The following is a 25194-nucleotide window of genomic DNA, read 5'->3' as shown; positions in this document are numbered from 1 at the left end:
CCACAGCACCTCCACAACCATAATTAACTCCAAACTAATTTACAATGGCTAATTCATCTACCCAGTACATCTTTGGACTGTGGGAGGAAACCAGGAAACCAGGACACCCAGGGAAAACACACATTCCACAAGGAGGACGTACAGAGACTCCTTACAGAACGGCACCAGAATTAAATTTCAAAATGTCCCATGCTGTAAAAGCATTGCGCTAACATTGTGGGATGTCAGCATTGCAGGAGATCTTATAGAAACATAAAATTATGAAAGGGATAGATAAGGTAAAGGCAGGAAAGTTGTTTCTGCTGATAGGTGAGACTAGAATTAGGGGACATAGCCTCAAAATTCAAGGAATAGATTTAGGACAGAGATGATGGGGAACTGCTTTTCCCAGAGGGTGCTGAATCTGTGAAATTCTCTGCCCAATGAAGCAGTGGAGGCCACCTCAGTAAACATATTTAAGACAAGGTTGGATAGATTTTTGCGTAGTAGGGGAATTAAGGGTTATGGGCAAAAGGCAAGTAGGTGGAGGTTAGTCCAAGGCTAGATCTTAGCCCTGATCTTATTGAATAGTGGAGCAGGCTCAAGGGGCCACATGGCCTACTCCTGCTCCCATTTCTTATGTTAACCACCTCACCAGCATGGTATCCTACCACTATAGTAGTTTTAGCTGTTCATGGGTTCTGATTTTTCTTCAGCCAAAATCCTGCATATCTAGTATTTCATATTCCAATTTTTGATATGCCATTTTATTTGGACATTGGATAAGTATACTTAATGCATTTCTTCATGACTTATGGAAGACAGTAACTTTGGCATAAATAACTGGTCTCAAAATGGAGTTACAAATGCTGGTAAAAGTGAATGGTTAATCTTGCACCTTTGCAAGGTTGTTTATTTTAGACTGGTAATGTTTGCTCAACTTTTTTTTCCCTATTATAGTATAATGCAACTTGTACACTTTTCTCGCTGAAACGAAAATTATTTGTACTTCTGAACCTTCCCATACCAGACTACAGAATTGCTTCTGTTCCATGGTCTCTGGCCATCAGGTCAGTATGGATAAAATGTAGTAATACAACTTCAGTTATTACATGCAGTATTAGCTTTCTTTGAAAGTAAATGAATTAGTGACTGATGTAGGCACTACTACTCCATTTGTCATCTAAATCCAATTACTCCTGAAAAGTCAATAGTGAGAAAACAGGTCATACCACACAAGGGTAATGAATCTCCTTTCTTGAAGGATTTTAATGAACCAAATGGGGGTTTACAACAATAGTTTTGCCTTTTAAGTTCAAGATTTAATTACTAGAAAGTTTTCCCAACAGTAACAAGATTCAAACCCATCTTTGAATCAATAATCCAGAAATTTAACCAGATGACTACATGACATTAGTTTGTACATCACAGTCACTTAGTGACTGCGTCAGACCATCCTTGCTTCAGGATGACCATCAAAGACCACATCTGGGTTGATTTCAAACCCAAACATGCAGCTTTTCTCTATCTGCTTTTGTTTGTGATATACTTGAACCAGAATCAAGAAGTGAAAGCAAACTGTAGTAACTGGCCCCCCACTTTCACCTCTGACTAAAACACAGACGATTATGACAAAGTAATTAAAATATGACCAGTTTCTGTAGGTTGCAAAAACAAGCATAGGAAGCAAGTCCATCAGTAAACATCTGCAACACAAGCACGACACTGTGCTAATCATTTTTCAATTGCAATGCTGCACTTTGTATAATATGCAATATTACAGAAGCACTGTTCTTAAAAATAACATTGCACCACATGCTACAATTGCCTGTGCTCTCAGGAAAGAGCGATCTCACCCAGTTTATTCCAACTCCTGACATGCACCCAAAGGTGTCCATTTCCTAACTTGGAATAATGCAAATTGAAAGGGTGCAGAGGAGGCAATATGGAATACCTCAGGTCCTTTAAAATCCAATTGTTCCCCTTGACATAGAATAGCCCAATTTAGCTTCATTATTGATGAATGACATTAACCCTACGTAGGTCTGAATGAGAAGAGGCCGCTCCAAGATCAGCACTCCATTGGCCCGGCCTGGCAGTGGTGCCTCTTTGTGAGCCTTCTTCACTGCTTGGATTAATTGGGTCTTAAAGTTCTCCAGCTGAAAGTTAAGAGTATTGGTAAAGTCAACCCATTTCAAAATACCAGTGACTAGATAATGTATTTTAGCATTTAAAACAACCTCTGCAATTCAATAACTGAAGATAATTAATACAAATTTATGAATTTAGCTTTATGATAAACTTAGTTGCATTTAATTCAATGCAAGTACTCCAGGACAAATAAACTGTTACATCTCAGAAATTAAGAGAATCTTCAAATTTCTGTCAAGGCAATGGGTTTACTCAAGGCCAAAGATTAAAAAGTGGGTTATACAACACAATTGTTACTGAGTCATTGCCTTGGTTAATCAGTATCAGATGTTCTTCCTAAACATTTTGGCTGATCACTTCTTACCTGGCAGAGAGATGCAATCTTCTCATCTGCATTTGCCATGGGATGTTCAGTGAAAGTGGCATATGGCATGTCAGTGGACCATGGATTCCAGCGATTAATAAAGGATGGCGTCTCCCGTTTGTCCCACTGAACCCGAATCCCATGTCCCTCTCTCCTGTAAAATGAAACAAATTGTACGAGTCCCAAAGAAGGATATTGGCCTGAAATGTTGATTGTTTATTCATTTCCATATATACTGCCTGACCTGCCGAGTTTTGAGCGTGTTGCTTTGGATTTCTGGCATCTGAAACCTTCTCGTGTTTATAAGTTGTATGATAAGGGCAGCATGGTAGCGTAGTGGTTAACACAACGCTTTACAGTACCAGTGACTGGGGTTCAATTCCCACTGCTGTCTGCAAGGGAGGTTGTACATTCTGTGTGACCGCACGGGTTTCCTCTGGGTGCCCCAGTTCTCCCCCCACCCCTCCCCACCAAGTCTAAAGACTTACCAGTTGGTAGGTTCATTGGTCATTGTAAATTGTCCCATGATTAAGCTAGGGTTAAAGTGGGGGACTGCTGGGGTTGTGGTAACTCAATAATAATAAGCTCCACTTCATTCATTTTATTATTACTGAGATACAGTGTGGAGTAGGCCCTTTGAGCCATGCCACCCAGCAATCTCCAATTTAATCCTACCCTAATCACAGGCTAATTTACAATGAGCAATTAACCTACCAATGCCCTTTTTTGAAATGGCTTTTCCTGCTTCATATAAAGCAATAGACTCAGTTAAGCAAATAGGAAGTAAGTGGTTTCATAGTTTCCAAAAAAGTCTGTGGGCACAATGAAAAGATTCTGAACTGTGATAATGAGGAACCGTGAAGAGATTAATGCTCTAAAATGAACTTCTCAATTATATGTAGCCTGTTTTGACGAAATTAATCTGTCTTCTCAAAAGTTTTAGTATCTACAATCCTGGGATGTGAGTGTGGTTAGCAACAGTACATTCTGGGTTGAAGAGTTCTCCCTTCCAGTAATTGATGGCCAAAAACAGACCATGTAAAGTAGATGGTTTGTTTCACACAGTATTGACAACACCATGGTAGAATTAAGGGGAAAAACTCATCAGCCAGTGGGAGGAAGAAGAGACTCTGATTTACTCTGTGGTTACAGCAATCACACTTGTTTCAAGGCAGCAGTAAATGATTAAAGCATCTGAGGTTTCCCATTACCCCTACTGCCTTCTCATATGTGGACTATATGAGATTGCGATGTGTGACTGAAGCTCTTCACTGCTGACTTTTCCTTCAGTAGTAATGGGAAACTGTTCAACCTATAGCAGCCACATCTCAGCAGTCTAGCTGCATCATACAGGGAATTTTGGATATGTGCATGCTCCCTAGCTGCATCATAGCCTGGTATGGAAACACCAATGACTTCAAAAGGAAAATCCAACAAAAAGTAGTGGCTGTGGCCCAGTATATCACAGGTAAAGCCCTGCCAATCATTGAGCACATCTAGACGAAAGTGTCCTCGGAAAGCAGTATCCATCATCAGTGATCCTCACCTCACCTCCCAGATCATGCTCTTTTCCCTGCTGCTATCAGGTAGAAGGTACAAGAGCCTCAGGGCTCACACCATCAGGTTTGCGAACAGTTACTACAGCTCAGCTGTCAGGCTCTTGAACAAAATGGGATAACTACACTCAACTTCACTTGCCCCATCACTGAAAGGTTCCCGCAACCAATGTTCTCACTTTCAAGGACTCAATCTCACTATCTCATGCTCTTGATATTCAATGCTTATTTACTTATATTAGCATTTTGAAGTTTGTTGTCTTCTGCATTCTGGTTGATCTTTCACTGGTCCTGTTGTAGTTACTATTCTATAGATTTGCTGAGTATGCATACAAGAAAATGAAGGGTTGTATTTGGTGACATGTATTTTGATAGTAAATTTACTTTGAACTTTGGCTTCGAGCTCAGCCTTTGTTACTGGCTGAAATAAAAGGCCTTGCACTCGATATCTGCAATTAAGGTCACTGATAAATCTGTCCTATTGCCTCTGACAAAAATTTGTAGCAAGGAATTATGGATTATGGAGGGTCTGACACCCTGAGCCAATAGGCTAGTCCTGGACTTATTTCCTGGCATAATTTACATATTACTATTTAACTATTTATGATTTTATTACTATTTAATTATTTATGGTGCAACTGTAACAAAAACCAATTTCCCCTGGGATCAATAAAGTATGACTATGACTATGGATTACTTCCCAAAACTAAGTCCCACTGCTGCATGAATATGAAATTCATGGCTGCTTTCAATTCCCTACACAGCACATGACTGATGATACAATAGCTTACAAGGAAAAAGGTGTTTGAAGATCAAATCCTCAAATAGCACAACCTCAATTCTCCAGGTATCAGTGATCCCTGTTGATCTTCCCCTGCCATCCCCAGCAATCAAGCCCCAGTTACGTCCAAGCATTTTGGTTTGCATTAAAAACTCCAAAATCTTGAAACAGACACTGTTCCAACTAATCACTAGAAGAGAGAAAAATCAGGGATGTGATCGTGTCCTTGTCGGAAAAAATGCAAAATCCTTACTGACTTAAGGGAATTTCAAGCTCACAATAATCAGAATGAAGGTACAATATTCGAAATAGAATTGAGAACAGAATAAAGTCCATCCTTTGGGAGCACTACAGATGCCTTGCATAAGCAGTATGCTGTCTTGCAAGCCAACCAATCTGCCCTGTCTCTGGAAGAGTTCTTACTCTGGTTTTCCAGGTCTACAGTGACTGATGAAGCAAATCATCCTAGATCCTAAGAAACTGCCCAAGATAAATTTGGTTTTATTATGTATTTTAGACCATGTTCGTGAGGAGCTTTTCTGATTGGTGCAGCGTACAATAGGTTAACTATTGAATTGTATGGAATTCACAGCAGACTAACAGACCATTCAGTCACCACCTCCCTTACTCTAGAACAGAAAATAGTAGAGGCCATTTAGAACATGCTGTGCTGATCCCGATGCCAATTTATACTAAATGTCCTCCAGTGTGTCATCCATAATTGCTCCATGCCCATCATGCATGTCTATCTAAACACCAAACTCCAAACTGCCTGTTTCTACTACTACCCCAGGTAACCTATTCTACTACTCTGCATTAAAAAAAAAATCACCCCTCTAGCCTTTAAATACATCTTCTGGTATTTAACATTCCTACCCTGGGGAAGACATTTTGATTGTCTACCCTATCTATGCCTCTCAAAATTTTCAAGTACTCTATCAGGACTTCTTACAGTCTCCAAGAGTTCAGAGCAGGGTACCCAACCTTGTTTATGCCATGGACCCCTACCATTAACCAAGGAGCCTGTGGAACTCAGGTTGCGAACCCCTAATCAAGACAGTGGAACCCAGCCTGTCCAACTTCTCCATATAGTTCATACCTTTTAATCTGGCCAGCAAGCTGGTAAACCTCTTCTGCACTCTCTCCCTATCCTTCCTATTAAGGGGGTGACCAGAACCGCATATAGTAACTTCAATTGCGGTTTGACTAAAGTTTTTTTTAATAGCGACAGTATGACTTCCTTAACCTTATACGCAACCCATCTAACAATGAAGGCAAGAATTCTATATGACTTCTTTACCACTATCTACTTGGGAAGCCACTTTCAGTGAACTCTGCACTGGGACCTCAAGATTCCTCTGTATCTTAATGCTATTAAGGAGTTTATCATCATCTCTATAATCCCTCCTTCATCTAACCTCCCAAAGTGCAACATCTCACACTTGCCTGGATTAAAGTCCAGATGTCACTTTTCTGCCCATTTCTGTAATACATCTAAATCCAATTGTTTTTAGACACTATATATATATAGATAGATAGACACACACACATACATACAGTCCTTTACACCATCCCCAGTTCCACTAACTTGCTCATCCGCAACCACCCAGTTACATTCCATCCTTTTTTAATATTATCATTGGCAATAATGGGAATGGGAAAGATATCCAGAATAAGATTGGAAGCACTTGAAGGATTGAAATACACAGCAAGTACTTCGTACTTTTTCCTCACTGCAGCAGTCAGAGCAGCAAAGGGGAAGAGCTAGCAGCTTTATTTTTAAATCAAAGTGTATGATTGGCTAATTGTGTGGCAACTCCGCCAATAAAAGGAAAGGAGGGTAAAGTGGAGCAAGCATTTTCCAGTGGCCATTGTGTGAGAGGGCTAATGTAGGAGTGGCAGTCCGAAGATTTGGCTCAATCAGCTTCAGCGAAGAGGTATAAGTGAGTAACAGGCAAGTTTTTTTTTATATATAGTGGTTAAAAAGATATCAAGTTCCAAATGATTAAATAAAGTAGGGATGCAGGATCAGGTGATGTGGGAACTGGTGGGCTCCACTGCCGTGGCCATATCTGCAGCAAGTGTTGGTTGTTTGTGAACTCAAGCTCAAAGCTGATGGTCTGGAATCTGAGCTCCGATGAGGAGAGTTACCTGGATATCGCATTTCAGGAGGCAGTCACACCCATTAGACTAACTACTTCAAAATTAGGTCTTTGTCAGGGACAAGAGGGTGTGACTGCAAATATGGCAGGCAGTGGAGAAAAAAAAATAGTAGTTGTGCTGGAGGAGCCCCAGCCCTTGGGCTTGTCCAACAGGTTTGAGAATCTTGCTGTGTGGATGAGAGTGGGGACTGTAGTGCAACTGAACCATGGCATTATGGTTCAGGAAGTCATTCAGGGAGAAGAGGAGAAATATAATTGTGGTTGGAGATAGCATAGTCAGGGGAATTGTCACAAGGATCAAGAGTCCTGAAGGTTGTGTTTCCTGCCTGGTGCTCAGGTTTCATCATCTCATTTGACCTGCAGAGGAATGTGGACTGGGAAGGGAAATATCTAGTTGTCACAGTCCATGTGGGTATCAACGACATAGGAGAAACAAAAATAGAGGTTCTATGAGGGAATGTGAGCAGCTAAGGTCTAAATTAAAATGCAGAACTAAAAAGGCAATAATCTCCAGATTGTTATGCAAGCCATGTGCAAACTGGCACAAGATTAATAAGATTAGAGTTAAATATTTGGCTCAAAGAATGCTGTGGGAGAGGTAGGATATTGGCACCAGTATTGGGGAAACAGGGAGCTGTTCAACGGGGCGGGCTCCATCCGTACCATGGTGGGGGCCAGGCTCCTGGCAAATCACAGCCAGAGTTGTGGATTGGGCTTTAAATTAATAGTGGGGGTGGGTTCAATAGCTTGGAAAAGTACAATGAGGTAAAGGGAAGAAGAGTGCAGGGGAGGTCACTGAATTCTCCAGAATAAGGAATAAGACAAAGCTTAGCAAGGGATACAATTAACTTGAGGCAACACGGAGACAAAATTGAGAAGGGTGGTAAATTTAGAACTGAAGGTGTTATATTTGAATGCATACTGTATACAAAAATGAAGTCTATGAACCTATAGCAGAAATTGGCAGGTATTACATTGTGGGATTACAGAGTACAGGTAAAAGATCACACCTGGGAGATGAGCATCCAAGGATACACGTTCTATTAAATAGACAGTAAGTGGGCGGAGATGGGCATTAGTGACTTTCTCCAATTGTGATCAATAGTTTTATTATAAATCGTTATGAGACCACAAACCAATATGCGATCTCCCAAAAGTCCGGCGCAGAAACATCAGATAAAACATTTTGCTTTTCTACTCACTTGTTCAAAGACTTTGGAGGAAAAACAAACTCTCCAATGGAAATAGTATCCACAGCGTTCAGTGAAATTCGTATAACTTGTCGGCAACTGAGGTTGATGAAGTCATATTTACACAGGAGCAGTGATCGCTCAGTTATGAGCACCAGGCGTTCCTTCTCATTGTTCCAGTGGTCGATCCTGTGACACGGTTGGGGGGGGGGGGGAGGGAAATCACATTCATAAAGTGCAGATACATTGTTCAATAAAAGAAGCATACAAGAACATAAATTGTTGGCATATCTTGGCAGGTTTTCACTACTACCCTCCAACTACTCACCAATACTGTTGATTGTTTACCTGACTGTAAAGAGCAGAGAAAGGCAAGTACGCCATCTGTGCCCGATATGCATGTTGATGCTTACACACTTCCCAGGAACAGTCCATGCCAGCATATCAGGTGGGTGAAAATTCAATAACTATAAACCAGTGGGAAAGTCCCAAAACAAAGGAATGGAGATGGTAGTTTAATTTACTTCAATACACATTATATTTTGTTATTTACTGTCAAGAATGGGCAAAAACAACTAAACAGTTGAACACTATGGGCACAGTACAAGCTGTATCGTGGTCTACTGTGGACTTCTGAAGCATTCATGGAACCAGGGTCTGAACTATATACATTTATATTTGTGTGGTTGTATTTTACTGATAGCTTATATGTGTGAGGACTATGCCTCAAGACACAGTGTCACCTGTTTACAGCCGTCAGGACAGAGGCGTCGGTGGCGGTGCACTCCACCAGAGACGGTGTGGCGTGGCGTGGCGTCCAGGCTGGAGTCGGTGCTGCCCCCACCGCCCCCCAGTGTTCAATCGGCGGAAGACAAGCTGGATTGTAATTGACTGCAGATTTCTGTGACAGTCATGGCTGGACTATTTCTTTTGCGTGGTTGCATCTTACTGATAGGTTTAGGTACTTGCCACCCTGTATGTGCTACGAGAGCTTTATGCTGAGTGACTGTTGGTAGTGTGTTTTGCACCTTGGCCCCCGAGTAACGCTGTCTCGTGGGTATCCATGTATGTTTGAATGACAATTGATCTTGAATTGAATTGAACGGAACAAAACAGAAATATTCAGGTCAGGAAACACCTTCCCCAATGCTGCCTGACATGCTGAGTGTTTGTGGCATTTTGTAATTTATATCAGATTTTGAGCAGCTGTAGCATTTTGCTTCGGCGTGAGATGACCATAATGACTTTGCCAATAGAGCCTACATGTCCGGATTTTAAACCATTCAGCTATATCCCAAAGATAACAAGGGACCAGGATCTGAATCTGAGGAAGATTCCTGTCTGATTACATCTTGGAGACAGGAACAGACTGACAACATCTGGTTTTACGCTTCAAACTGAGCAACAGCAAATGTGTAAAGCTCACAAATAGATGATGAACCCTTGAGACATCACCTCCTTGTAGAAACCTGCTCTGTCCTGAATGACTGGGCAAAATGTAAAACGGTTACTGAAAATACAGCCTAATACTGCACAAAGAAAAATGAATAGGCTTCAAATAGAAAGTTTTCCCACTGGATAATACAATTACATCTGATGGATCCTGGATCTCAAACTTTGCAAGATATCCAGCAGCAAGCATCAACTAACCAACCATTACTCAATACTTCTGACTCTCCAAATCCAACTGGAAAATTATTGAAATGAACCACAACCAAAGTGAGAATATTACAAATCTCATCACTTACTCTGTCAGCAGCCACACACTCTGCACACCTCCATCTTCTATTGGTACAGCAATAGATCGGATATCTGAAACAGCCTTTTCAATCGTCCCTGGCTGGAATGAGGAGTGAAAGTTCAGTGAGAAATAATGCAAGGTCAAAATTTAATGAAAAATTAAATGTCCATTAGCAATATCACACAGCATGATAAACCAGCAATATTCATTTGAAAATTCCCACCAAGTTCCCCAGGCTGAGTTGATTTGCCTTTGGCTCTAGGGGGAGAAAATTTATAATGATCCCCATTAGAACCCAATGCAATCTGTGAGTAAAGGCGAGAGACAGACAGAGAGAAGGATTGGGACGTCAGCTTGGAAAAAGAGAGGTACAGGTCACAATCCTCAACTCTGGTTCCACTGCAGGTTCGGAGATCATTTTCACCAGCCTACTTTCATAGTCAACAGTCATACTTTATTGATCCCGGGGGAAATTGGTTTTCGTTACAGTTGCGCCATAAATAATAAATAGTAATAGAAATAGTAATAGTAATAGTGATATTACTATTAGTAAATAGTACATAGTCATGGAAATAATAAATAGTAATAGAAAAATAGTAATAAACAGTTTAATAGTAATATGTAAATTATGCCAGAAAATTACAAAAAAGTCCAGGACCAGCCTATCGGCCCAGGGTGTCTGACCCTCCAAGGGAGGAGTTGTAAAGTTTGATGGCCACAGGCAGGAATGACTTCCTATGACACTCTGTGTTGCATCTTGGCGGAATGAGTCTCTGGCTGAATGTACTCCTGTGCCCAACCAGTACATTATGTAGTGAATGGGAGACATTGTCCAAGATGGCATGTAACTTAGACAGCATCCTCTTTTCAGACACCACCGTCAGAGAGTCCAGTTCCATCCCCACAACATCACTGGCTTTATGAATGAGTTTGTTGATTCTGTTGGTGTCTGCCACCCTCAGCCTGCTGCCCCAGCACACGACAGCAAACATGATAGCACTGGCCACCACAGACTCGTAGAACATCCTCAGCATCGTCCGGCAGATGTTAAAGGACCTCAGTCTCCTCAGGAAATAGAGACGGCTCTGACCCTTCTTGTAGACAGCCTCAGTGTTCTTAGACCAGTCCAGTTTATTGTCAATTCGTATCCACAGGTATTTGTAATCCTCCGCCATGTCCACACTGACCCCCTGGATGGAAACAGGGGTCATTGGTACCTTAGTTCTCCTCAAGTCTACCACCAGCTCCTTAGTCTTTTTCACATTAAGCTGCAGATAATTCTGCTCACACCATATGACAAAGTTCCCTACTGTAGCCCTGTACTCAACCTCATCTCCCTTGCTGATGCATCCAACTATGGCAGAGTCATCCGAAAACTTCTGAAGATGACAAGACTCTGTGCAGTAGTTGAAGTCCGAGGTGTAAATGGTGAAGAGAAAGGGAGACAAGACAGTCCCCTGTGGAGCCCCAGTGCTGCTGACCACACTGTCGGACACACAGTGTTGCAAGCACACGTACTGTCGTCTGCCAGTCAGGTAATCAAGAATCCATGACACCAGGAAAGCATCCACCTGCATCACTTTCAGCTTCTCCCCCAGCAGAGCAGGGCAGATGGTGTTGAACGCACTGGAGAAGTCAAAAAACATGACCCTCACAGTGCTCTCAAATTTACCGCGCCTCCGCGCCAATGCTTTGCCACTGTTTTGGTGGCACCATTAGCAGAATCAGCCGTTGGCACGGTCTTTAAAAGTAATTCCCGTGTTATTCTGCATTTATTTTTATCACTTGTGCTTATCTAGACCCAGTCATGTCTTCATTGAATAAAGGAAGTGTTTCTTGTGATGTAAAGCGCAAACACCACACGTTATCTATACAAGATATGGCGGAAGCTCTGAAAAAAAAACTTGACGGGGAAAAGCAAATACGACTTGTATGACATTGGCTCGTCCACAGTTTATGATATAAAGAAACGAAAAGAAAAATTGCACCAGTTCTTCGTTGACAGCGAATCAAAAACAAACAGATGTGCATAAGGAAAACAGTCAAAGGTAGATGTTCACAACTAGATAAAGTTCTCAAAGTGGTTTAAACTCTGTGTCAGTGAAGGTAGAGAACTGTCAGGAGAGATGTTGGAGGAACAAGTTAAATTACTTCATGAAGAATTATGACTGGATTATGACTGTGGCTTCAGTGTCCCAAGCAGCGACATTGCATAACATTTCATGCAATGTGTGGCAAAAAAAAAGTCAGCAGACAAGGAAACAGCTGCTGAATTTGTTGATGAAAATTTAAGTCCCGAGCAGGTCTACAATGCTGATGAAACCATCTTATATTGGCATTGTATTCCAAGACAAACACTGATTACTGAGGATGCAGTCACCACAGGTAATAAAAGATCGTGTCAATGTGTTGGACTGCTCTAACACTTTTATGCTTAAGGAAAAACCGTAACACATAGAAACACAGAAAACCTACAGCACAATACAGGCCCTTCAGCCCACAAAGCCATGCTGAACACGTCCTTACCTTAGAACTACCTAGGCTTAACCACAGCCCTCTATTTTTTCAAGCTCCGTGTACCTATCCAGGAGTCTCTTCCAGGAGTCCTTATCGTTTCTGCCTCCACCATTGCCGCCGGCAGCCCATTCCACGCACTCACCACTCTGTAAAAAAAACTTACCCCTGACATCTCCTCTGTACCTACTTCCCCAAGCACCTTAAAACAATGCCCTCTCATGCTAGCCATTTCAGCCCTGGGAAAAAGCCTCTGACTATCCACACGATCAATGCCCCTCAATACCTTGTACACCTCAATCAGGTCACCTCTCATCCTCTGTCGCTCCAAGGAGAAAAGGCAGAGTTCGCTCAATCTATTCTCATAAGGCAATCTCCCCAATCCAGGCAACATCCTTGTAAATCTCCTCTGCACCCTTTCTATGGTTTCCACATACTTCCTGTAGTGAGGCAACCAGAATTGAGCACAGTACTCCAAATGGGGTCTGATCAGGGTCCTAGGTAGCTGCAACATTACCTCTCGGCTCTTAATTCAACACATTTTATTGAACTTCAAAACCTGAACACAAAGTGTGCCAAAAACCTTTTACAAAATTACATCATCACGTCAGACCTGCCTTTTAAAGTGAAACTCCAACTCAATATTGGTGGTTGTGAATTATGTGCCTATGTATCAGTTACATTGCCCCAAGACTGCTCTGTGCATCTAAAAGAATTTTTCTCAATAAAATGTTTACAGTATCTACCTGCCACCTAACTGTACGTCATTAACTCAACGGCAGGACAATGGCATATTATGCTCTTTGAAGGCTAAATATTGCTCCGATTATGAAGTGGCCACTGAGTGTAGTTGACTCTGGCAGGCCAGTACAGGAATTTGTGAAAGAATTACTTCTCATTTGTCATTTCTTTTTCCTTTATTATCCAAGGATGAGGTAATCATCAAATGGGTTAGAAGTGTTAATTAATCCTAACCTGTGATTTAGCAAAAATCACTAATCTGGTACTGCACAGGTCCCAATCATTCTGGATTTGTGGTTGTCAACCTGCATTACGTTTTGCTTCGATAAGACTATCTAATTTATCAAGTATTCTGAGCATTCCTTCACTCAATGCAAATGCACTTGGCAACTAGCCCAAATGACACTGCTCTGCCTTTCTAAGGTGATACAGTGAACTAAACTGGAATGGGGAGGTGGGAAAGTATTACTGCCAAGGCATCAGGCAATCAGGCACCCTCCCTCACCTAATAACATTGAAGTAAGCACACTGTCTTAACATCTTTAAATATAACCTTGTAGATTTCTTTGAACATTAAATCTCCGAGTATCGTCACCAGGTTATTTAGAGATACAGCGTGGAACAGGCAAATCCACCCAGCAACCCACCTATGTAACACTAGCCTAATTACAATGATCAATTAACCTACTAACTGTTGAATCTTTGAACTTTGGGAGGAAACTGGAGCACCTGGAGGAAACCCATGTTGATCACGGGGAGAACGTACAAACTCCTTGCAGGCAGCCCTGGGATTGACCTCCGGAATGCCCCGATCCGTAAGTGTTGTACTAATCTCAACGCTACTGTGGCGGCCTCTATCTATTAACAGTAACTGATGCCAGATGAACTGAAATAGTTTCACAATAAATTCAGATGCGGCAACTCAAACAAATTTATTCCAAGAAACCACTATTTACTACCAACCCCTCATTTCAAACTCATGAATCCTCCTCAATAGATTCCCACGTGGCAACTTCCAAACACCTATTGAAAGTTTGTTTACATTACTTTCACTCCATTTTCCCTCCTGCCTCTTCCAAGAACTCTTCTAGCCACACTGACAACCTTCATAAACCAGAAAGCTGATGCGTGGAAACAGTGTTCTTCAGAATCTCATTCCAAATCATGCACCATTCAGATGTGGACATTTCTCACCATTATCATGACCGAGTCAGAAGTTCTGGTCAAAGCATCAGGAAGGCAACTTCACGTACACTGCAAAAATTCAAAGCAATGGTCGATTGCCTCACCCCCATACCCCAGACCCTTGCAACACCAATACGGTTACTAAATAGAACAAAACAACTTTTTTATTACACACAATTACACAATTTTTTGCTATTACACACAAATCCACAATTTTTTTGCTAATGAGTGTACTTTCCATGAAAACCCTCAAATGAGTCTTACATCAAACATCTCTTCAAACTTAAAATGTTTCATTCCAGAACAAAACTTTGTGTGATTTTCTAATATCCTTTAAAAAGGTCATTATTCAACAACAGCAATATTGCAACATCTATATCAAACACACAGAACCTTTCTAAGGCATTTCAAGCAACCAGTACAATGATATAAAAATAGTAATTGTCCGAATTTTGTCATCAAATTAATATCAATGTGTCTCAGAGATCTACTCAGTACATTTTCCCCCATGGGATACATCTGATAAAACCCCACGCAGTACAACATTCCACTTTTGGTAAACACTTATAGAAGCTGATAACTGGTCTAGATCAGAGTGTAGTGCAGGTTGACCTGAATTTTACCATGGTTTAAATTAGGATAGATTGCATTATCAAGGCTTATAATGTTAAAAATCTGTGCTGTTAGGTGATCTTGTGCCACAAGTACAGAGCATATGGAGAATCTATTTTCTCTGGTGAGTGGATCATTAAAGACTGTAAGACCATAAGATATAGGAGTAGAATTAGGTCATTTGGCCCATCAAACCCAAACGGGGAAAACAGGAAAACCTGGAATACGGATTGATGGACCGGACCGTGAACCGAAATGCCGACTTCATGGGCTGGGCCATCAATGGCTGATCCATTTCCCCTCTCAGCCTCAATCTCCTGGCTTCTCCCCATATCCCTTCATGCCCTGACCAATCAAAAATCTATCAACCTCTGCCTTAAATATACACTGTCTTGGCCTCCATAGCCGCCTGTGGCAATGAATTCCACCACTTCATAGCTAAAGAAATTCCTCCTCACCACTGTTCTATAAGGATGCCCCTCTCTTCTGAGGCTGCATCTTAAGACTCCCCCACCACAGCAAACATCCTCTCCACATCCACTCTATTCAACAATTAACAAGTTTCAATGAGGTCACTCTTCATTCATAATTTAGTTAAACAATCAGTAATTAAACTAGGAATTACTTTCCACTGTCAGAAGTTATCTGGAAGAATGGAGCTTTCAAAACAGCTTGATTATTTTTGTTAAGCAAGTACACAATCTGATAACAAGCCAGCAGAAGGTAAATGGAGAGAAAAAGATACGGAATAGCTGTGATCTAAAGCAATGGCAGGGTACACCCAAGGGATCTGAACGGTCTCATTTTCCTCACAGAAGGATGCACAAAATCCCAAAGTAGTCAAGCAGCTGGTATCTGTGCTTTGAGGAAAGGTAATGTTATCATTCCCTAATCAATCTGTTGGTCTCTGGCTAAGAGGCATTATACCAGAAATTAAAGTGACTGGGATAAAAATCAGAAGAGATCTATCTTCCCTTTGAAATACTGCTACTCTGTACAATCTGATCTTCAAAACCGCTGCTGGGATGAAAGCAGGCGGCAGAAATTCTGTCACTTTATTTCAAACTAGCAATCACTGAACAAGTGGTTACAAGGAGGTGCTTGTTGTTCATATCGTGCTGTTCTCTCTTTGCCCAGAATTTGGAGTATTTATTTATTGAGATAAGTTAGCCAGCAAACCCTGATTTAACCTTAGCTTAATCACGGGACAATGGACAATGACCAATTAACCTATCAACCGGTATGTGTCAAGACTGTGCAAGGAAACCCACATGGTCATGGAGAGAACTTGGAGGCAGAAGTGGGAATTGAATCCAGGTCACTGGTATTGTTAAGCGTTGTGCCAAGCACTATGCTGCTGTGCTGTCCTGTTTTAAGAGGTTAATGTATGGGTAGAGAAGATTATACGAATATAGATCAGAGGTGTAAATAAGGAACATTTTTGCAATTATTATTTAGAGATACAGCACAGTAACAGGGCCTTCCAGTTCAACTAACCCAATCCACGCCACCCAATTAGACCCAATGTGATCAATTAACCTATTAACCTGTAAGTCATTGAAATGGGGGAAGAAACAAGAGCACCCGGAGGAAACACACGCGATCAAGAGGAGAATGTCACTCATTACAGAGTGACAGAAATTGAACTTGGGCCGCTGGTGCTGTAATTGTGTTAAGCTACTGTGTCACCCCTGCAGTGCAAATTAAATTCATTTTAGAGCGACAGAGTTATACAACACAGAAGCATGCCTTTCAGCCCAACTTTTCTATGCCTTCCTGAGCTTGTCCCACTTGTTCATAACTAGACTCTAACCCTCTACCTGTCCTATCGATGAACCTGTCCAAATCCCTTTAGTGCTGTAGTTGCATCTGTCTCAAACACTTCCTCTGGCAGCTTCTGTGTGGAAAAACTGCCCCTCAGGTCCCCTTAACTCTTTCCCCTCTCAGCTTAAATCTATGCCCTGAATTTTTAGACTCTCTGAAGCTTCTGACCCTGGGAAAAAAGACTGATCTATGCCCTTCATGATTTTGAAAACCTCAAGGTCAAACCTCAGGCTTCTTCGCTCCAGGAAAAACAATCAAAGTACATTTATTATCTAAGAATGAATACAATCTTGAGATTCATCTTCTTGCAGGCAGCCACAAAACAAAGAAACACAATAGAACCCATTTCAAAACACCACACAACAAAGACCGTCAAACGCCCAATGTGCGGGAAAAAAAAGAACAAATCGTGCAAATAATATAAATAAAAGTAAACAAATAACACACATTACATTAACCGCAGAGTCTCTGAAAGTGAGTCCATAGCCACAGAGCCAGTTCATCGCCGAGGAGAGTGCTGATGGCTGCAAGTCCACAGCTGAGAGTCAGTTCAGCACTGAAGCAAGTATACCTAGCAGAGAAGTGAGCTGAAGGCTGGCTCATCCTTCACTCATGGCCTTGATAAAGTCACGCAAGTATCCAGTCTCTCCTATAACTCAGTTCCGCCATCAACATCCTTGTGAATCCTTTCTACACCCTCTATAGCTTAATCACATCTTTCCTTTAGTATGGACACCAGAACTGCAGATAAAAATCTAGATGCGTTCTCACTCATATCCTATGCAACTATAACATACCATTCCAAGTCCTCTGCTTAGTGTTCCATGCACTGAAGGGAAGTGCACTGTATGGCTTCTTCACCACCGTGCCTGTGTCATCACTTTTAAAGAACTATGTACTTGTACTCCTAGATCTCTATTTTATAGAGCAATAAGTCCCCAGAGCCCTAACATTTACCGTGCAACATTTACTCACCCCGGTTTAACTTCGCAAATTGCATTATTTCACACCTGTCAAGAGTTTTAAAAAAACGAACTACTTGTTAGAGGAACAAAGCAGGTCAAGCAGCCCCTGTGGAGGGATGTACGGTTGATGCGTCTGGTCAACACCCTTCATCTGGAGTGGGGTGGAGGAGCGGTTCGCCAGAATAAAGAGGCAGTGGAGGATCACGAGCTCTCTTTTCCTTACTATTTCCACATACCCATCTTACCTCCCTGATTTAGTTCCATGCCCCGCCTTTCTTTCCTATCTCATTCCTTTAACTGAAACACTATGTTGCCTCCGCCCATCACCTCCCAGCCTGTCACTATTTCCACTCTTCCCTCTAGTTGCCCATCGTCACTCACGTGGATCTCTATCGGTTTCTAGTTCCCGCTGTGCATCTTCCCCTTGTACCATAATAGCGGTGTCAAAATGGTTGTTGTGGTAGTGCAGTGGGTATGCTTGTCGCTCTCTCTCTCTCTCTCTCTCTCTCAGCTTCCACCGCTGGCTAGCTGTCTTGCGAATAGGAAAGCTGAATGTGCAAGTCTCTCCAACAGCAAACCTCGTGTAATGCCTCCTTGCTGGCACACACAGAAACTGAACTCCTTTCGGACCCGGGCTGAACTACAGAAGATGGGGAGGAGGTCTGGCCCCTGCACACCTAGCACGTAGGCTCACCAGTGTGTGGACACACCCTGGTGCTCGTGAACCAGATCCCCAGCTATGGGTAAATAGCTCCACTGCCTTCTGGGCAGCCTTGGGAGAGACGAAGACTATGGGAGTAAACCCAGACAGCAAATCTGGAGTGGAGTCCCTAAGGCAGCTGGATGTCATTGAACATCCTTCCAGCAGCTCCTGCAGCCAAGCTGGAGGCAAAGGTATTGCTTCATAAGCTTTCCTTTGGACTACACCAGTGAGGTGGAGAGGGGGACCTTGACGACTGGGCATCTCAGAATCTCCATACCTTCCGCCCAGACTTGTGATGATGATCATCACCCATTGTCCTCTGAGACAGATAGATACCAACTACCGTCATCTTAATAGCAGCATGTTCCCTCTACTTTTCAATCCAGATGAAGGGTCATTTGAGTTCATTCGACAGCGTGTTTTTGGGTCCAGATTTCAGCATCTGCAATCTGTAGTATCTCCATTTCTTTCATCCACTTTCCCAACTGACTTAGATCCTGTTGTACTCTTAAGACAACCTTTTCACCGCCCATCCCCACCACTAACATTGGTGTCACCTGCAAATTTACTAATCCTTCTACATTCTCATCCAATCCATAAATACATATGACAATGTGGGACCCAACACCAATCACTTGTGATGTTAACTCACATCCAGTCTACAATTTATTTATTGAGATACAGCAATATCGGCCTTTCAAGCCACACCATCCAACAATCCCCTGATTTAACACCAGCCTAATCACAGGACAATTTACAATGACCAATTTTCCTACCAACTAGTATGTCTAAGGACTATGGGAGGAAACCAGAGCAGCTGGAGGAATCCCACGTGGACACAGGGAGGGCGTACTAAGTCCTTATAGATAGCAGCAGGAACATTTTGCAGTAATTGGTAAAAAGTCTTGCTAAAACCATAGCCTAGTCAATCCTCTTGGTCGCTCTTTCAGGAAAAAAGGTCAGTACCTGTGAGACAAAACCAGGCTACAGTCCTTGCCTTTTGAAATGCAAATTAAAGTAAATGTTGGGAAAAGGAGAGATTATGGATGGTTAAGATTTGCTTGACCAATTGCACTTCCATTAGATTTTATCTAGTTTATCAAATATTCTTAATCTTCCTTCAGTCAATGCAAAAACCTGTGGCAACTGGCCCACAACACCAAGATACACACACTACCTGATAAATCTGTTATCTGATAAAAGTAATCAGATGCATTTTCAAAACAAGAAGAATAAAAAGTAGATGCAGGATTTGATTACAACTATCAGCAAAAAGTTCTTTGGATAAATATAGGACTACAAGGTTGTTAAACTGTGGTGGTCATATTGTTGAACTTGCAACCCAGTGCTCTAGACAAATCCAAATTCCACCCATGGGTGAATCTAAATCAAGATTACAAACATCTGGGAAAAACACACAGCTGTATTATGAAAAAGTGACCATAGGTACTACTCTTACCCAACCAAAAGGGAGACCAACTTTATTACCTATTTCGACAAGGGGCTTTGCCAGGGTTACGCCAAATACAGCTGAGTAGAAGGATATATACAAAGAAATGTACAAGCAGTACTTTGGACAGACTCAGCCATTTGATCTAGATATAGCACAAGCACACTAAATGCTCACGACTGTATCAGACAAGTAAACAGAGATATAAACACACAGGAACAAGAAATAAATGACAACTAAATAATCTTAAACGCAAAAACGTAACTGACATTATTAAGGGTAATATATAAAAATAAAAATATTTTAAAGACACAGAGACAAAATCGGCAGGTGTAAGAAGCCTGTTACCCTGAACACGAAATAATCCTTGATCCTGGCCTGCAGAGTGGGATCCTTTACACTGAACGGAGTCAGGGTCTCGACGCCGTAGGCCGCGGGAACCCTGCTTTCCAAACTGCTGCCCACCGCCGTCGCCTCACAGGGCACTGGCTCGGTCCCGGCAGTGGCTTCCACTGGGAAGCCCGGAGCTGAGATGCCCACCGTCGGGAGCACAGCCGCATCCGGCTCCACCGAGTCATTCATCTGCAGCATAGCGGCGGTGGAAGGGCAGAGACGAGAGACGGCGGCGGCGGCAGCCCGGACTACGCGGGGCCGAAGGGGATGGGGGAGTCTGAGGATTGGTGGGTATCCAGGCCCTTGGGCGGAGCCAAGAGATGAGGGCGGGAGCGGAGCCGGGGATTGGCTTAGGCCCTGGAGTTATAAACAAGGCTGGGGCAGCATATCCGGGACAAGAGCATGGCCAGTGCAGGGCGGGGCCAGTGGGTTAGGGCGGAGCCTGGGGATTGGACGGGAGCTGGGATTGGGGCGGGGCCAGGGGATTGGGGCGAGACCGGGGGATTGAAGGGGAGGTGGGGATTGGGGCGGGGCCAGGGGATTGTGACGTGCAGGGGATTAGGGAAGATCCTGCCGATTGGAGGGGACAGGGGATTGGGGCGGAGTCAGGGGATTGGAATGGGACCAGAGGACTGGGATAGGGCCAGGGGATTAGCGCAGGGGCGGGATGGGGTGGGACCAGGGGATTGGAGCGGGGTCAGGGGACCAGGGGACCAGGGGACCAGGGGACCAGGGGAGTAGGGGAGTAGGGGAGTAGGGGAGTGGGGAGGGGCCAGTGGATTGGGGGCAGTTCCTGGGGATCAGGGCAGGGGCCAGGGGATAGGAGCGGACACTGAGATGGGGTTTGGGGCAAAACCAGGGCATCTGAGTGGAGCTAAAGTTCGGGACGTGGACTGTGCGTAAAGTTTCAGAGATAGTGGAACAGGGTGATCATGGTGTGCCACAGATACTCGTTGGAACGTGGGAAGCTGTTTAGGCCATTATTGGGCAGATGTGTGCTGCCTAGTTTGCAGGATATTCTGGCACCTGAGGCAGGGATGAATAAATCATATAGGGCACCGATGATTTAAAAAAATTAGAACAGGTTTTGGAGATAGGATCTGATCCCCCACATGGTTCTTTTCCTACTCTATTACAGTAGGTGACAGTAATGTACTTTTCTGATAGATGTAAGCCGCCGTTCGCACAGAAGAAGAAAAAGACATGGATTGTGTGGGGGCGGGGCCAGGGATTTGTCAGGAATGGGTTAGGGATGTACCCAGGCTCACCTGTAAAGTGTGTGTGCCAAATCCATGCTTGTGTGGGAAGAAATACAAATTGAAAACACTGGAAATATTCAGCAGGACAGGCAGTGTAACTGGGGAGAGAACACTTCGGTAATGACCTTGCCACCGAACTGGACAGTTCTGACAAAAACCTGAAAATCTGGTTATCCCAGATGATTGTTAAACTCTAGGAACCTACTCAGAGAGTAGGTCTGGTGCTCATGCTAGATTTTATTTTAGGATATTTTCTCACTACTAAGGGGGATTTGTGTAAATTCGGGTACTTTGGTCTCAGAAATAATAATGAGGCTAATTTAGAACATGTAGATCCTTTAACTCTGTAATTCTGCATTTATACCAGGCTTCCATGTGCTCCCAGCATTTGGACGTTGTGATTGGTGCTATCCTGTGAAATCAAACAGAGGTACAGAGAATGATTTTGGGGTATGTGCAACCTCATTAACCCAGCATCCCTATTTCCAAAGGTTTTTCACACATATGGAGGGAGAGGGGAGGAGAAGATGGCGGTGCGATGCAGCGTGCGCGGCCGCTCTGAAATGATATCGTATTTGTAAGTAGGTACTGTGCACAATCCTGATTTGATGGAGACAGACGTGAGAAGCACGGAGAAACTTCTGAAATGCCTGCTTCACTGCCGCTGCTGCTGTGCGATTGAGAATCTCCGGAGGGGAAGGCCCCAAATCCTTGGCTTTGCCTATTGCCTGTTGCCGGGGTCGAAGTGCTTGGCAGAGATGGTGCTCGGTGCTCGGTGTCGGAGGGCTGGTTGGAGGCTCGAAGTTTTCGGACAGACTTAAGAGTCGGCTGTGGTCGGGTGCTTCCAGGGTGCTGCATCGGCAAGTTTACGGTGCTGGAAGCTCATGGCAGGGCGAGTTTTTCTTCCTTCTACCACCTGCATGAGATGATGGGACCTTCGAGAGACTTTGAGACTTTTTACCGTGCCCATGATCTGTTCTTATCAAATTATGGTATTGTTTTGCACTGTTGTAACTATATGTTATGATTATGTGGTTTTTGTCAGTTTTTCAGTCTTGATTGTCTTGTGTTTCTGTGGTATCATTCTGGAGGAACATTGTATCATTTCTAAATGCATGCATTACTAAATGACAATAAAAGAGGACTGCGTGTCCTCATAATCTAATCTAATCTAATTATGTTTGTTGAACCCTGTTTTTTATACCTTTTTGCCACGATTCTAATTTATGGGAGCCAAAGAAAACGTTTTTAAGATATGGGAGGGAATTGCAGCACCCATTGGAAACCCAGCACCATGCAAACTCTGCAAAGGCAGCACCTGAGATTGGGATGAAACACAGGTCACTGGAGCTGTGAGGCAACAACACCAACTGTTTGTGATCGTGCTACCACGAATGCTGCCACTACTCTGAACTGATTCTACAACTTACAGACTTACTTTCAAGCACTCTTTTACAAATCATAGAACAGTATATCACAGGACTAGGCCCTTCAGCCTACAATGTTGTGCAAAACCAATTAATTTGGTAATAAAATGGCCAACTGAGTAAATCCCCTTCATCCATATCCTTCTATTTTCCTCACATCCATATGCCTATCTAAACGTCTCTTAAAAGTCTCTGATGTATCTACCTCTACCACCACTTCAGGCAGCGAACTGAGAGAATCAAGTAAATAGAAGGAAAACATCTGCATGTTAGAGAGACTAAGCGAAGAAGGAATAGGCTAAAAATGAGAACCAGGTGTTTCAAAGGTGAGGAAGCAATTTTACATGCAACAAGTGGTAAAACATTGGAGTTTTCTCCCTCAAATAGCAACATGCTTTGTCAGTTGCTGACTCCAAATCAAAAATTGATATGTTTTTATTAGTCAAAGTTACTTAGAGTTGTTGGGAGAAGGCTGGTGCTGTATATGGTTTGGATGACACATTAGCCATGATCTCAGTAAATGGCGGAACAGATGCGAGGGACAAAATGCCCTTTTCCTGTTCCTGATTTCTTTCCCACGCTGGTCTTGTTCAATCTTAGGGCCTATTTCCTGAATGGAGCTATGTTTAGCAGACTTTTGAATCTACCTGATCTGATCAAATATCCTGTTCCAGAAAAAAATTAATCACTGGAATTATTGGGAAATATTTTAAATCACCATTTTAGACTCTGCTTTCCTTAATGTTCAAGTTCATGATCATTGAAAATGGGAGCTGCAGGTTAGCGAATTGGGATTTTCACTTAATTCCTCCATCTGTCCTACTTAGTAACTTTATTGGAAGACAAGTAGCACTTAGAAAGTGAAGACACAAGAGAAAAGAAGTGTTACAGGTCTGACATTCCACTGCCACTTCCCTCATAATCAATCATTCCTGATTCTTTCCTCAGAGTGGGGAGAGGGGGCAATGGGAGGACATACCTTCAGGGTTCTGAGATGTTCCCCCTGCATTGTGGAAATCAGTAAATATATTTCAGTTGGGAGAATTAGGTGAACTGAATATTCTCCTGTCAAAAATTTATGCTTGACTATGATACTAAGGTCTCAATAGACAGTCCCAGAATTGCCATCTCTACCTCTCCTCATATACGGAAGAACGTCCTATTCTTTCACTTGAAAGAGGATGGCTAATGAAAGTTAGCCTCAAAGAAGAAAGACCAAAATTCCGTAAAACAATATGCATTGGATCTAAAAGAGTTGTGCTTGGTATAGAAGGATATCTCCCGATATAAACCAAAATGAAAGGTTCCAGTCATTCACAGTTCCTGTTATATGTTGTTTTACCATGGGTTCATCTGATCTTTGGTGAAAGTGGGAAACAGGGTTTTATGAATCAATGGCACAGTTCACTCTGTTCTGTTTCCACTCCCATTGCCAAAATCCAGTTTTACCCCCATCATTGTTTTGCACTTGCTTATGGGGTGGGGAATGTTTTGCATATTCTAAGATCATCCTACATGAGATCCCTTCTGGTTTCTTCTTCATTACTATTCATTACATCCCTTCTAAACCATGAATGCCAGAGGTAGCTTCTCTCCATGCAAGGTCCATTGCTAGCAGATAGCCTGTAGAAAGAACCTCCGATTAATTTTGCCACATCGGTGATTTGAGAAGTTATTGCCTCATGTTCTAGAGTCCCAGATGGAAATAACTTGTATTTTCAAGAGGTTGTATTTGAAGAGCATAACTTCCGATCAGTTTTATCTCACTTTTTTTTTGTGAACAATGCATGAATTCTGTCCCTCTATAGACATGTGGGAATCTTGTACCTACCACCTCAAACTATCACCATTCGCTCAAAACAGTCCAAGCAACAGCATTAATTATGACTAATTAAATATATTCAATTTTACTTCCCTTGGCAAGCCCAAGGAATGAACATCAATAGAACAGTAATGCAGCTGTCTCTCTCCCATCTTGTATATGTCATATTCATACATGCAAACTTTCCAGTAGTGGTGATGAGGAGCAAGGCTTTTGGTCAAGTATCTTCTCATGGCCCTAGAACACAAGGGCCAGTTTAGTTTCACTCTACCCAACTCTAGTTCTGACTAAGATCCACTAAGCATATGGAAGGGGCTTTGACAATTAAAAATTAAAAGCACAAATGTCTCCGATTAAATGTTTTATATTCCAGAA

At 42.6% G+C, this 25194-nt stretch overlaps 1 protein-coding gene across 1 annotated transcript; it reads right to left on the bottom strand.

Moving 5' to 3' along the window:
* Positions 1–76: 76 nt before the first annotated feature.
* tprg1l (tumor protein p63 regulated 1-like) lies at positions 77–20655 on the bottom strand. The gene is made up of 5 exons (XM_063033474.1): positions 20267–20655; positions 9932–10023; positions 8196–8372; positions 2495–2648; positions 77–2138 (listed from the first exon to the last, which is right to left on the bottom strand). The coding sequence occupies exons 1-5, from the start codon at positions 20507–20509 to the stop codon at positions 1944–1946; spliced, it is 861 nt and encodes a 286-aa protein (XP_062889544.1). The 5' UTR covers positions 20510–20655; the 3' UTR covers positions 77–1943.
* Between the last annotated feature and the right edge of the window lie 4539 nt (positions 20656–25194).

This window comes from Mobula hypostoma, chromosome 25 (assembly GCF_963921235.1).
Source record: "Mobula hypostoma chromosome 25, sMobHyp1.1, whole genome shotgun sequence".
Taxonomy (NCBI): Eukaryota; Metazoa; Chordata; class Chondrichthyes; order Myliobatiformes; family Myliobatidae; genus Mobula; species Mobula hypostoma.
Note: the sequence above shows the minus strand (reverse complement) of the source record. Positions and strands in the feature narration are given on the sequence as shown.